General features: G+C 43.8%; 2 protein-coding genes across 9 annotated transcripts in view; one reads left to right on the forward strand and one right to left on the reverse strand.

The window, feature by feature from the left end:
* Positions 1-14,032, reverse strand: part of LOC110191559 (Krueppel-like factor luna) — a 142,505-nt gene that overhangs the window by 88,601 nt on the left and 39,872 nt on the right. The gene's annotated exons all lie outside the window — the stretch shown is intronic.
* LOC110191560 (uncharacterized) lies at positions 12,051-12,467 on the forward strand. Its single transcript, XM_020962437.2, has one exon. The coding sequence runs from the start codon at positions 12,187-12,189 to the stop codon at positions 12,355-12,357; it is 171 nt and encodes a 56-aa protein (XP_020818096.1). The 5' UTR covers positions 12,051-12,186; the 3' UTR covers positions 12,358-12,467.

The raw sequence follows: 14,032 nt of genomic DNA on the forward strand, positions 1-14,032 counted from the left end.
AGATGAGGCTCAGGCACAGGCTCCGGCTCAGGCAGGAAAATGAAAAAGACCAAAAACATGCCTTTTGACAGCTGCCGAAACTTTTGCATGACATTTATCACTGTCGCATAACAAATGAGCGACAGCGGCAGCAGCAGCAACGAACATCGAAGAGTGATAAACCCCAGCATCCCGGCATTGGCGGCAAACTTTTTCCTCCCCCTTCCCTCTCCCCCCTACCCCCTGGCTACCCACAACCGATAAAAAGGGGGAATCCCACCTACGCAGCCGGAAAGAATCGGGATCAGGGGGGCCCCAGCCTCTGTAGTCGGGCATAAACTTAAAGTTATCCGGGGACACAAACAGAAACCGAGTCTGGTATAAGGTTTGCGGCTGAGACAGTAAGCCCGATCTGCCCGCCCATGATATATATGTATATATATATATACACTGCTTATCCCTTCGTCCTCCCCCGCACATGACACATGAGTTGTCAATGCAATATAATAAATACGATTTTTGACTTTGTTAAAGCGCTGCCAAGGCGTGTCGTTGTCCCAGATGTCTCTCATCCCCATTCCCAGCTCTTATCAGGAGGAGAGTTCTGGGGGATAGAGGGGTTTAGGAGTTCGCATTAGGCCGCAGGCGGGGATCTCCTCTCCTTGGGTTTTTTTTTTGCGTCTGGCCCAGGGACGCATACAATAAAGGATAATATGCATAAAATGCTCAAGTTTATACGCACCAGTTAAAATGTCATTTCGAGCTTATGGCAGCTAGTGTGTGTAAGTGTGTGTGTGTCACAGGAGGAGAGGAGAAAATTGAAAGAAAAAAAAAAACAAAAAGGAAAACGATAAACGATATTAAGATGGCTAAGAGTGTAACAGGAGAATGGCGAATAGGTTATGTTCTTTTGGCCAGGAATTTACCGCAGCAAAAAGGAAACTGATGTAAGACCTTAGAATATACTTCTTAATGAAAGGGTTTTGTATTTTAAATATGCTCTTTAGTAAAAATACATTTGTCCAGGTAACTACTTCCCCTGCTCATTCCAAGAGTATTAAGTTTTTATTTAGTTTTTCCCTACTCTGTCCCCTGATTAGTTAATATACCCGGCTAAAAGAAAAGTGCACAGAGACAAGGAAACCACGAGAAGAGCCAGATGAGCATGTGACAGGCAAACAATGTTGCCTTTATTGATGTGCGTCTCGCAAGGAGAGCAAAGTATAGTATATATACTAAGTATAAGGAGTATAGAGAGACTGAGGAGACATAATGTGGTTTCCGAGACATGCAATATAAAATGGATTACCAAAGGAGGACCAAGCTAGCTGGTCCATCATTATTATGCTGTATCTTTGCCCCGATTTCCTGCTGCAATTTCCGTTTAATTATCAACTGCAGTCAACAATAATCCCGCCCAAGACACACAGCAGAGCTAAAGAAAAAAAAAACTAGAGAATCTAAAATCCACATTCCATAAGCAAAGCCATGAGCCAGAGTTGACCTGAGTTAACATCTACTTAAAGCAGACACATCGCCAGACGGAGGACTCCTCTTTGTTCGAAGCCAAGCGAAACGACCCCATTAGGTGATAGACAAAATCGTAATCCCAAAGCAAATCAGTGGCCCTGCCTCTGCTCTATACACTCCTGGAGCTGTGCAAAAGGCCCGAACTGACAGCCATAAAAAGCAGAACGGCACAGACGGCAGATAGCCAGAAATGGAGTTTCGGTGGAACCGGCAAGAGAATGGCGAAGGGCGAGGGCGGATGGTCAACCGGCGAGTTTCCGCCACACGTGCTACGGGAAAATCGAGGGGGGGAAAATGGGAGACTGTCGAGTTCTGCAACTGTCGAATGCAAAATAGCCAGGGATTTCCGAAAATGTGAAGAGGATCAGAGATGCACTCTAAGAAAAGCGACTTCAAAGTTAATGTTAGAAATGTATTTAAAGGTAAGAAATGCATTTCACAGATGATATGTGCGGACTACTAGTAAATATTTTATAGGAAAGAGCTCTAGTTGGGACTCGAAACTTACCAAATTTCTTTCCGTGTAACTTGTCATAAGTTCCAAGAGGCCTAAGAGCCAAAGCTCGTTCCAAAACTGGCCAAAGCGACGACAGTTCCGCCCCGCATCGCGAATAGTTTTCCCATATTTATGGTGCGCAGGAAGGCGACCAGGCCAACTCTCTGGCCGGACCATATTGGGCATCATTAAGCTGCTTTGAGGGCGTCAAATGAGCACTTTGTCGATTCGACTGGCTGCTGCTGTCGGAGAACGAACGTTGACCCCAAAGTCCAAGCCCCAAGTCAGATGCAATTGCCAGCAAGTGACCTTGATAGCCCCCAGCATAGCCACACATGTGTGTGTGTCGTTCTATGGAAATTGAAGCTTTCAGCTGCAGATACAGATACAGATACAACAGCTACAGCTACAGATACAGCTAGAGACTGAGACGGTTAGGGAGATCTGTACTGAGAGATACCGAATCTGATGGTGACTTGTATTTTACACAAATTGACATCTGAAATGGCAGATTCATTTGGCGTGGTTGTGTAATGCGGAAGTGCGTGTCTCTGGCTCAACAGGCAATCTGCACACACACACATGTATCTGTATCTGTAGCTGTATCCGTATCTGAATTGGAATCTCCCCTCTCTCTCTCTGTGTATCCGTATCTGCTTTGTCCATTTGCGGACGATTCGCTTTTGCTCATCAATGCACAATTATTTATTTATACAGCATGTCTAACAGTCGTCTGTCTGGTTGTCGCTCTGTCCTGCGTCTGATGATGTTGCTGCTGCTGCTGCTGTTGCTGTTGCATGTTGCCTGGAACAAAACCCCCATGGGTTGAGGCAACAACGCCCACATCCATGTTCCGACACCTCTGCAGTTTGATCTCCCCGCCCCCCACACTTTTGGTCTGATCTGCCGAGCGGATCTCCCCATTAAATTAAACTTGTACGGGAATCGTTGTTTGCAGAGCTATGTTGCTCTTTCGGCCTTTTCACATTTCATTGCCATTGGCCCCGGCATTTGGCTTTTGCCAATCAGTAATTCCGCTTTTGTTTCTGCAGCTCCTTTTGTGTTCCGATTTGAGCTATTTCCGCTGCTGACAGCAGCAACAGCAGCAGCCACATCAGCACCACCATGCCCCACCATTTCATACACCCTGCCACACAACAGCAACACACACACACACACACTGCGTTGATATCTTAAATGACACTCGCCGCCAAATAAAGATTGACGTCAAATTCATTATCGCCCTCGACAAGGGACTGCGGTTCGAAAGTGTCAAGTGCAGGCGCAGATAGAGAACGCTAGATAGTCACCATATTTGGTGTCATAAAATTTGTGCCATTTGTGTGTGAAAATTTAAAAAGCTAACATAACACACACACACACTCCACTCTCTCACAATAATTGTTATCGATTTTTAATTGTAGTCTGCGCTGGGATACCAAGGAAAATGTGCAATTAAAATACAGCAAATAACTATATTTAAATATGCAATGCAGGCTTGAATATTTAATTCAGAGACGTTTGTTGTACTTTTTAATTGCTTGCGAACAAGTTGTGTGGGATCTTAAAGAGATTAAGCTGCAGAGCAGAAATAAATACAAAAGATAGGAAAGTAACTTGCGTCATAATGAAACTGATTCAGCAGATAGCTTGGTAATCTTTAAAAGTCCTAGATACTTTTGATACTTTTTCAGGAATATATATAGACTTTATGATTATATCTTTATTGTTTAGTCTTTACTTTGATTATTTTTAGTAAGTATGAACTGCTATTTATCATTTTCGATCACTGGCCAATAAATTGCTCAATTTGCTGCATTCCATGCAGCTTTTTGCTACCCCCAAAAATGGTCATGTGCCTCATGAATACGTGGAAAGCCCCAACAATCGCTCCATATACGAGAGAGTGGCGAGCGAGCTCTTGTCGTTTGTCGTCCAAAAGGGGGACACATGGTGCTCTGTTGCTATTTTTAATTCAATTAAATGTCATTTGCGCCACTCAACTTTAAATTTTAACTGCAGCATAATTTCGACGGGCGACAGGCAGGCAGGCAGGCAAACCGGCAACAAAAGGGAAGCTCCGATGCGATGCGATGCGTTGCGTTGCAAGTACGAATCCGAGAGCTGTGCTCTGATGTTGCATGTGCGGCACGCGTGGGCAGGATGTGCAGGATGTGCAGCAGAGACAACAACGATGCACGACGCCAACGCGAAAACTGCCAAAAGGACAGGACCCGCTTTCAAGGGAGGCTGAGGAGATGGAGATGGGGAATGGAGGATGGAGGTTGGGATGCAGGGCACCTTCGAATGGGGCAACGACAAGCAGGCAGAAAAACGCGACACACAACGACAAGCCAGCGGAGAGGCAGTTAATCTGGCGATAATGACGGCACATAAACAGCAACGATGATGATGATGATGGGGAACCGGAGCCAACAAAAAAAATACAAACAATATACAGTACAGAGAGGAAAATATAGTAACTTTAAGGAGAAGAGTCTTTAAGGAAAGTATATATTTAAGCATAAGATTCAAAGAAACATAAATACGAAATGTGTAACTATAATGACTTTAATTTAAATGTAAATTGTATTGTTTGCTGTGTAAATAAATTATAACTGGGTCTGTGTGGGAGGAAGTTCACTTCTCTTTCCTTTGCTTTTTCACCTTCGAAGCCAAATTGAACGTAATGCGCGACACTTTCCGAGAAAGACAAGCGAAGCATGCACTTTTCGCCTAATTTCCCAGGCGCTTTTCCCAACTGCCGTCGCTTTCACTTCGTCGCAAATTAAAATGTAATCAATTTGGCACCCAGAGAGCAAGGAAAACGCCTCGAGAAATGCTGAGGCAAGTGACATAATTCCAGCAGATATTAAACACTTTGTCATTTATGTGTCAAAATCATGTCAGCGTGTAAAGGCAAAGACAGCCAAGGCGGCAGCAGCAGCAGCTACATAGAACCGGAGCCAACGAAATTGTCAAGTGTAATAGAAATCAAGTGAGTGAACAGACTGAGAGCCACTGACAAACTGACAAACTGACAAACTGACAAACTGACAAACTGACAAACTGCCACATGGACACAGGCGGCACAGGATGACACGCACAGGGGAAAAGACACTGCAACAACTCCCGATACCGGGAAGCTGATGCTGCTGATGCTGCTGCAAAAGAAGCTCGGGAGTCCGTTTAAGTGGCATCCACGCGGCCTAATGCTGGGCGACATATTTGGGGCGTGGCATACGCAGCCCTGCTGCACAACAGAGCGACTACATTGCCACACAGTGCAGCAGTGGCACCTGTCACGATGCCAGCGCCATGGCAACTTGACATCGCTGACAACAAAGCGGGGCAATCCCCCGGACTAAATCCCCGAGATGTGCAAGTAAGAAGCGTTTAGGGAGTTCGCTCCATTTTCCAGGTGGCACAGTCAGTATCCCCCCTCACAGGCATTGACCAACTTACCTTAATTGAATCCAATGAATGCTCTTATCGCTGGCCAAAGTTTCTCAAACCAATATCTTATCATGCGATTTGTTTGCCCCACTATCGGAGCAAACACAAGCTAAGGCTAACTGGCCGGTTCTAATATCAATTAATTAAAAGCGAAAGTGCTTGACAACGAAACAGAAATAAAGCCCCCCAGAACGAAATGCATACTTTCGTTCAATGGCATTAAATATTGAAGGTCTTCTCAAACATTTATGGGAATTTCTTATTTTCTCAGGGCTCAGGGCTAGCTCATTTCAAATGCAACCAAAAAAATTGACGCAACCGAGTAGCATTAGGTAATGGGTGGCACTCGAAGGAAGTCACGCAGCCACCGCAGCGGAATATTCATTTAATCAAGTGGCCCAAGAAACCCGGGTCTACATTCCCCCCTCCCAGTCACGTCAAAAGGGGGGATATTTTTATGAAGCTAAAGCCCAGATCATCTTCTGTATATATATGTGGGTGACATTGGGGGAGGGCTGTGGCTCGTAAAATCGGGCTGAACGCCTTTTAATCGCCGCTGTGTTAACGTGCAACGTTGCGTATGCGCAATTTTCTGCCATTTTTATTGCTGATGAACATCGACTGCGTACAGCAAACACCCTGGCACCATACACGTATTCAATGTCAATCATCATTTGCAGCAATTTATTATTATAATAATAAATGTTCACCCCTCCACTCTTATTTTTTGGGAGAACGAATTACTCCTCATTCTCTTGCCACCACAATTTGTGGAATATTTTTTTTTCGTCTTTTTGATGCCCGTGTGTCTTCCTGTCTTGGCAACGGAAAATTGTGTTTTCTTTCAAGTAGTTAACATGGAAAACGTTGAACAAATCGCATTAATTGCTGTTGTTGCAGTGCGGGGTGAACAAGGGGAACGAGGGAAAGAAGGCCTTAATGCGGGAAAACTTTGGTTTGAAGCGCCCGCATCTACATGTGTGTGCCAGTATGTGCTTTTTAAGTACCGCTATGACAGGCAGTAAAAACAACTTAACTTGGCTTGCCAAGCCAAGCCAAAGTAAACCGAAAAGCCCAGTACAGAGTACCTCCCTCTCCCTTGAGCCAGGCATTGTTGAGCTGTTAATGAAAAGTCAACTTGATTTCATGCCAGACCATCCCAGCAGCAGCAGCAGCAGTCCAAAAGCTGAAGCCGTAGCCTTGGCAAGCCTGTGAAGCCTCTGCTCCTTTGGTCCTGTCGCCTGAGTCGCATGCAAAGCCAATGTGCAACAAGATGGCAAGAAAATCTGTGAGAGCCAGCCAAGGCTGAAAAAACTTTCACTTTATCATTAAGCCTGACGGGTGAACTTTTTTTGAGTGGCTGCGCCAGCGTGTGTGTGTGTGTGTGTGTGTGTGGCCAGTTTCCCAGGCAGTTTCCCAGTGAAGGCAGTAGTGTACTCCCTATATTGAAACATAAATAGAATTATAAATACTCGCCAGACTTGGTCCTCGTCCTGCCTGAGAGTGTGTCTGTGTGTGTTGTGTGTGCGAAAAATCAGTTAAAGTTATTGCATGTCGTCGCAGCTCGACATAGACAAATGTTGCTCTTGTCACAAGTGGAGGAGGCAGCAGCAGCAGCAGCAGCAGGAGGGGCAGGAGCAGGAACAGGAGCTACTCCTGGGCCCACCCACATCAACTGGCTGTCTTCATGTGCCTGTTGCCAACTTGACGAAAATTGAATTTCGAAACATGCTGGCTAAAAGAAAATGTACAAAAAACAACCAGCAGAAATACAAGAATGAAAAAAAAACCACAGCACACACACACACACACACACCCAGGGCTGCCAAAATGAAACGAAACAAAACCCAGGCAAATAGAGCAACATTTCAGCGGCAAAAACGGCAACAACAACCATGACAATGACAGCGTAAAGCCGGCAAATGCAACAACAGCAGCTAACAGAAAAAAATAAGAAGAAAAACAAGAAAAGCATAGAAAAATATACAAACGCCAGCAAAATGGCGGCTGTTAAAATGCGAAAAACGCGTCGAAAACTGTTTGAACAACAAGGAGATGCTGCTGCTGCTGCTGCTCTTGCTGCTGCTCTTGCTGCTGCTCTTGCTGCTGCTGCTGCTGCTGCTGCTGCTCCTCTTGCTGCTGCTATGGCAAAGGAATCGAGCGAACGCACAGCAGCCAGGACATCAGGACACCAGCAACAACAACTGTATTTAGTGCCGCCATCATCACTAGCGTGTGTGCGTGTGTGAGTTGCGCTAAGTGCCTGTGCTAGGACTTCCTACCTCCCCACCGCCATTACTTATTCCCCGCCATCGCCCTTTATTGTCCTTGTTTGCCTGTTATGTTTTTTAGCTTTACGTAAATTGCGTAAATTGTGTGCATTTTATTACGCTACACTTCATGCTGTCACGCCCCCAATTCCAGGAAGCTTTCCCTCTCTCCTCCCCCTCTCACACATCACCTCTTTTCTGGATTTTTTTGAAGAAGCAAACATTTTCCCAAGTTTTCCTTTTTTTGGTTTGCTGCCGCCGCCTGTCAGCACAGGGAAAATGTCTTCGTCACTTTTATTAGGTGAGAACTGTGCGTGAAAGTTTGCCATGTGTGTGTTTTGGATACAGTGAAAATGGTTGTAAATGTAACAGGAAAGTAAGCGAAACATACAAGAATCCCTGGCAGGTAATAAAGAAAACTTTTACATCATAAATCCTAATGGTTTGCTGAGTTCAAAGGGAATTTCTAAAGATACTCTATTTAAAGAAGAAAATTTTAGGCAAAGGATATATTTTAAATATATTTATAAACAAATTTTCAGTTTTTAAAATAGTTAAATTTAATATTCTTCAAGGTCCCTCCTTTGGCAAAGAACCCCTTGGCCTTCATACCTTGATTGCCTGTTTTTGGGCCATTTTTAGGCCTCCAATTTTGACCCATTTCAAAGGAAATTAATGTAAATTTATTGTCCATCTATCAGTCAAAGCAGTCAGTCAGCAGCAAACATTGGCCCTCTTCCCTGTCACTCACTCTTACCTTTAATAACACATATATTCCCTTTTGCTTTTGGGCTAATTGTTACGCCTGACGGCATCGCGTGACCAAAAAACCTGAACGCTAAACGACAAAGATAAACACGAGAAGAAATAAAAACCCACGGAAAAGCAAGAAATGAAAACAGTCGGCACGTAAAACAAAAATACGAAAACCAAAAACCAAAATCAAATCGCAGGGCGCCAAGAAACTTCCACGCGACGACGTTCAAGTTCATTGCCATTTAGGCCAAAATTGGCGCACGCGGAACTTGTCTTCAGGCACCAAAGAAGCCGAGAAATACAAAAAAAAACACCCAAAAACAAGAGCAAAAAAATTAAACACACACAGGCAAAACGAAAACTGAAAACCAAAAACCGAAATAATCCAAATACAAGGCAAACTCTTGGCTATTTTTGGGAACGCACGTAGCATTTCGGTTGGTGAAAATTGAGGCATTAAATTGCAGTCGATCGTCGGACAAGGGATCCCGGCACGTTTCCCCGGTACAAATCCCCCACTAAGCCCCTCCCCTGTGCGAGAAGGCATTTAACGCATTCGGTTGCAATTAATTTTTGCCTCTTTCTGGTCTCTTGGCGAGTGTGAACATTTTTGGTTGCCTGCCAACCACGAAATTTTGATCGCTGTCGGGTTGAAAAAATCAACAAAATCGTATTCTTTCATATGAAAATCCCCGCATACCATATGATCAAGTGGTTGCAAATGAGATTTTTTTCTGGCTCTTGGGTAAAACAAGAAAAATATGCACTTAAAATGCAGTTGGAATTGCATTTAACACATTTTCAACGGTCCCATTTCCCTACCCAGGGGAGAGAGGGTATAAGGCTATAAGAGCAGTGTTACTTTTGATTTATTTGCATGACAAACGGGTTAATTACAGCATGTTGCGGCAGCAACAGCAGCAGCAACACCAACAACACCAACAGCAACACCAACAGCAACACCAACAGCTACACCAACAACACCAACAGCAACACCAACAGCAGCAGGCTAGCAAAAACAGGATTTCTTTTTTTTCCTGCTGTTTCAGAGGCACACACAATTGTTGCATGCCGGTTACCCGATGATGCAACAACAAGCATGGACATTGTGGGCGTTGGAAGCGGCGCCAGTAGGATTCCCTTTAGCAAAAAGTGTGTAAAAAGACGAGTACAGTACATGTTTCGGCAATTGACAAGCTTGTCCCTGGCTCGTAAGCGGAGTTTTGATGCCCCACCAGGCGGCAGGAAGAGGTGCAACGTCATTTATTACAGCCATCGAGCCAACCAGAGGCTCTCCTTTGTTATTTGATTGAGCTTGAGGCTGGCATTGAGTGTCCATAATGGAATTTTTATTTATTAAATGCAAGAGTCTCTCTCTCTCTCTCTCTCTCTGTGTGTGTGCGTTGTGTAATTTATCACAGCCTGGCCAGCCAGAAAGGAATTTTCTGCGGGATTTAATGCCATCACAATGGGTGTGAAGCGGATGGGGGGAGAAAAAGCTGCAAGCCAGCGGGCACTGTGTGGAGTGTGGCAATGCATAACGCATTAACAAACGGCTTTCAGCTGCATATTGGCTTTTGTGATTAACGCACACACACATATAGGCTTCGAGCGGACAAAAACATTGATACCCTTGTTGCTGGACCAGGCCATCGATAGCTGGCCATTAACCCATGGCAACAAATAGTGGTGAATTTATATCAAAGAAGCTTTACAACGTTCTTTCAACTGGGGATAAATTAAAGACAGAGGCAAGTTATTTAAAGGCATTTAAAAATTAAAGAGAAAACAAGGTTGAAAAGTATATCCAGTTCTTGAAAATATATATAAATTATTTTAGGAACTATAGTTTCTGCTACCAAAAATAAACATTGGCATGCAGAAAAGATATTTATAGGGATTAGAGATTCAAAAGAACTTTGAGAAAGGTTCTTAAAAGGCCTTTAAAATAATAATAAATAACATAGAAGAAAGCTGAGTTTCTGCTACTGAAAATCCTGACTTAAATGTAAATGCTTTAAAAAAGGCCTGAAAAATATTATAAAATCTATATATGGTATCTCAATATTTCCTGTTATAAGCTATAAAGTAAAAAATCCACGTTAATGGGTTAACTGCCGGCCCTTTTTTTAAAATATTTTTACGTCTGTTAAATGCCACAAATTGTTTAATGCATCGGCTTGCACTCTGCTCTGCTCTGCCCTACCCGTGCACTCCTCAACCGAGGGCTTTCCAGCGTGGAAACCACTGAACGATTTATGCAAATGCAACCAATGCACTTAGCGCCGTTAAATAAACAAAAGCATTATCAGCACCAGCAGCAGGCAGCAGCAGCCACAGAAATGCAAGACAATGCATTAAATTCCCTTTTGCGATGGCAACACAGCCAACACACACATCAAAAATTCACTATGCAACTTATCTAAATGCACTAAATTACACATTAAGCAAGTATCTTAAATCAAGACCTGCACACAGGCACATAATCTAAGAGCATAAACAACAAGAACAAACGATGATGCTCAGTCTCCTTGGAAAATGTAAATTTTACAAGAAGGGGGAAGCTGGAAGCTGGAAGCTCTCTGTTCTGGCAAATTGAGTTGGCATGGTCAGGGACCTAGCTGCTTAATTTGCGTGCGAGCTTATATATATTTTTTGTGTTTGTTTGTGCTCCAAGGCAACTGGCACTGGCACACTGGTTGCCCTGCATCGATTATGTAAATGCGAGAATTTCCATTAAATGCATTGAATTCCATTACGAACGCATCATCATCATCATCATCATGATTATGGAAGCTGGGAAGACTGTTAACCCGCCAGACTGCCCCCAATTCGTAGAGATCTCAGCTCTGGGCGCCCATTGTCTTGCGGTTTGCGAATTTATAGCTCAGCGAACTGCCGTTCCCCACAATGAAGTCATTTTCCAATGGAATGTGTGTTCCGACGGACAAGTGAAAATGCCCGTTTGTGTTCAGTTCGAGCTAAGTTCCCCCCTCCATTCCCCGAATATCGTAAATCGCTTACTGGCCACGCTGCGCGTCTGTTTCTCGAAGGTATTTTCATTAGCCAAACACAAATTGAGGCAACACGACACTGCACGACACACAACTCTGAAAACTGAAAACTGAAAACCGAAACGAAAGAAAAACACTTAACATCAACATGATAGAGAGACATACATAGCTCTAGCCAAGGCTAAGCGGGAGTTGGTGGAAAAACCAACAGAAAAACTACTGTTTACACACATCTCTGGAGCTGCCATGCCATAGATTTTTTGTACCTCGTTTCAGCCTTTTCCAATGTTGGCCAATGTCCAAACAGAAGCTCTACGGGCCTTACGGCTATTTATTGTTGCTTTTGCTGGCATAATTTGCGTACTGTGGGGCGCCCACTGGGGCCATAATGAGCGGCGGGCCTTTTTGGTCTGCCACATCTCTGGGGAGGATGTGTGAAAATTTTCATTTCGACCAACAGCAGCAGCAGGTGCAGCAGGCCACAAATGTGCATTCGAATGGAGATCTTTTGTTTGCCAGCTGGCTTTCACTGTATTTGTCTACGCATTTCACACGTCGAGTGGTGAAAATCTCTCTCCCTAACTCTGGCTTTGCCTATAAACTCATAAAAACCAAACCGAACGAATATCGAAGGTTGAAAATCGAAATTATAACCTTGGAAACCTCCTGAAAAGCCTTTAAAAAAATGTCACAAGATAGTTTCGATTGCAATACGGAGTCCGAGCGGCCCAGAAAGACCTTGGTTTTAACCATCTTCGCCCTGGCCGTCATCATGAAACTGTGCATCATTCTGGTGGAGATCCTGGATTTTGGAAATTACCTGAAACAAAGTGGAGAAAAGAAGAGTACCAATTAGTTGCTGTTTCATTAGAATTCTCTTTTCTTTTATGTGTTAAGATACGTATAAACAAAGAAGTGATAAAGCCGATAGATTGGCATCCAAATGGAAGGCACTTTAAAGATCTATGAGAATGCATTTTCTTTTACAGGTCTCAAATTACAAACAGAGGGCGAGTTCCTTGTGTCCTGCCTTCGCTTTTGTGTGTATTCAATTACAGGGGGAAAAAAAAGGTTTCCCTTATTAGCCTTTGTCCTCATCAGCATTTGACTTTTCCCATTTCCATTTTCCCCTTCGCAAAAGCAAACAAAACCGCAAGGGTAGAACATAATTTCTGTTGCTGTTTGGAACAGTGAAAATAATTTGACAACTTACTTAAAAATATGTCACATGAAGAAGGTCAGGCAGCCGGAAAAAAGGGTTTTTGCAAAACGAGCCTCATGCTCGAGTTGGGGGAAAATCAAAATGAAAATCCTGGAGAGAGAGAGCAACTTTTATTAAAAGCTGTCAGCGCGACAAAACCCCAAAAAAAAGAAACACATTGTGGCATAGGCAGGGGTCTCTCAAAGTTAAAACGTCATCGTGGCTTCATTACGAATTCTTGGAATGCTTCTCACCTTTCAGCCGCAAAGTAAAAGAAAAAATAATAATAAATAAAAAAGGAGCCCCGAAAAAAGTTTATTCCTTTGCTTGTCCTTTGATCAAGTTCCATGCGAGGAGTCGCAATACATTTTCACCTGTCTGGCCACCAGTCACAGTCGCGTCGCTCTTTGATGTTTTGCCAGCGAAAAAGGACTCCAAGGATAAGCCGCGAAAGAGCGCATCAGGCATGCATAAAGCGATGGCCCAAATTAACTCAATTGACAAACTTGGCTGCCAAGTTTCAGGACACCCGCCGGAAAAGGGTTGCCTAACTCAGTTAGAAGGGGAAAATCGGGGACATCCTTGATACGGATATGGCCGACACACAGTCACCCTAATTAGAATCGATTTGCCTCAAGGGAGAGAGAGAGAGATCCTTCTTCTCCTCCTGTGCTAACAAAAAAAAAAAAACAATTAACAATTTTAGGCACTCAATAAAATATTTAAATGCCAAACCCTTTCTTTCCCGCTTTCCCCGCTTTCCTTTTTAACTCTTGTATTATTTTTGAAGTGGAAAGGCACCCAGAGCGAAGGCAAACAATGATAAATTACAAATGAAATTGTAAAAAGGCGCAACAGCCAAAAGAAATGAAGAACAAAGCAAGGACCGAGAACGGAAAGTGGAATAGCAGAAGAAGGAGGAGAAGAACACGCCAAGCAATTAACGCCGACAGAAAGTGCCACGCCTCCATTCCATTTGGCCATGTCGAGACTCAATGATTACTTTCGCCTTTGATTAATTTCAGCTCATCGATATTCCTGCGATGTGCAACGCTGGGTGGCAACCCTTTTTTAACCCCCTTCCTCCTCCACCCCCCCTGTTATCCACCGGCCAGCGGGCCTAATTGCTTGCCTAATTTAATTGCCACGAATGTAATTTGCGCCGGCCAACTGACAACTGTGACAATTGGACGACAGCCCCCATAAAAGTCAGGCACTTTCTGACCCGACTTTTGGTCCTGCTCGTCCTTTCCTTTTTTTTTCGCCCTCTACCAGGGTTGCAACGCTCTCTAATCAGTGCATTTGATTAATGGAAACTTAGAGACTCCTC

The sequence above is a fragment of the Drosophila serrata genome, unplaced genomic scaffold (genome assembly GCF_035046125.1).
Source record: "Drosophila serrata isolate PLE 108 unplaced genomic scaffold, ASM3504612v1 contig_184, whole genome shotgun sequence".
Taxonomy (NCBI): domain Eukaryota; kingdom Metazoa; phylum Arthropoda; class Insecta; order Diptera; family Drosophilidae; genus Drosophila; species Drosophila serrata.

Coding starts and splice junctions, on each gene's coding strand:
- LOC110191560 (XM_020962437.2), top strand. CDS start 12,187: ATGTCACAAGATAGTTTCGATTGCAATACGGAGTCCGAGCGGCCCAGA.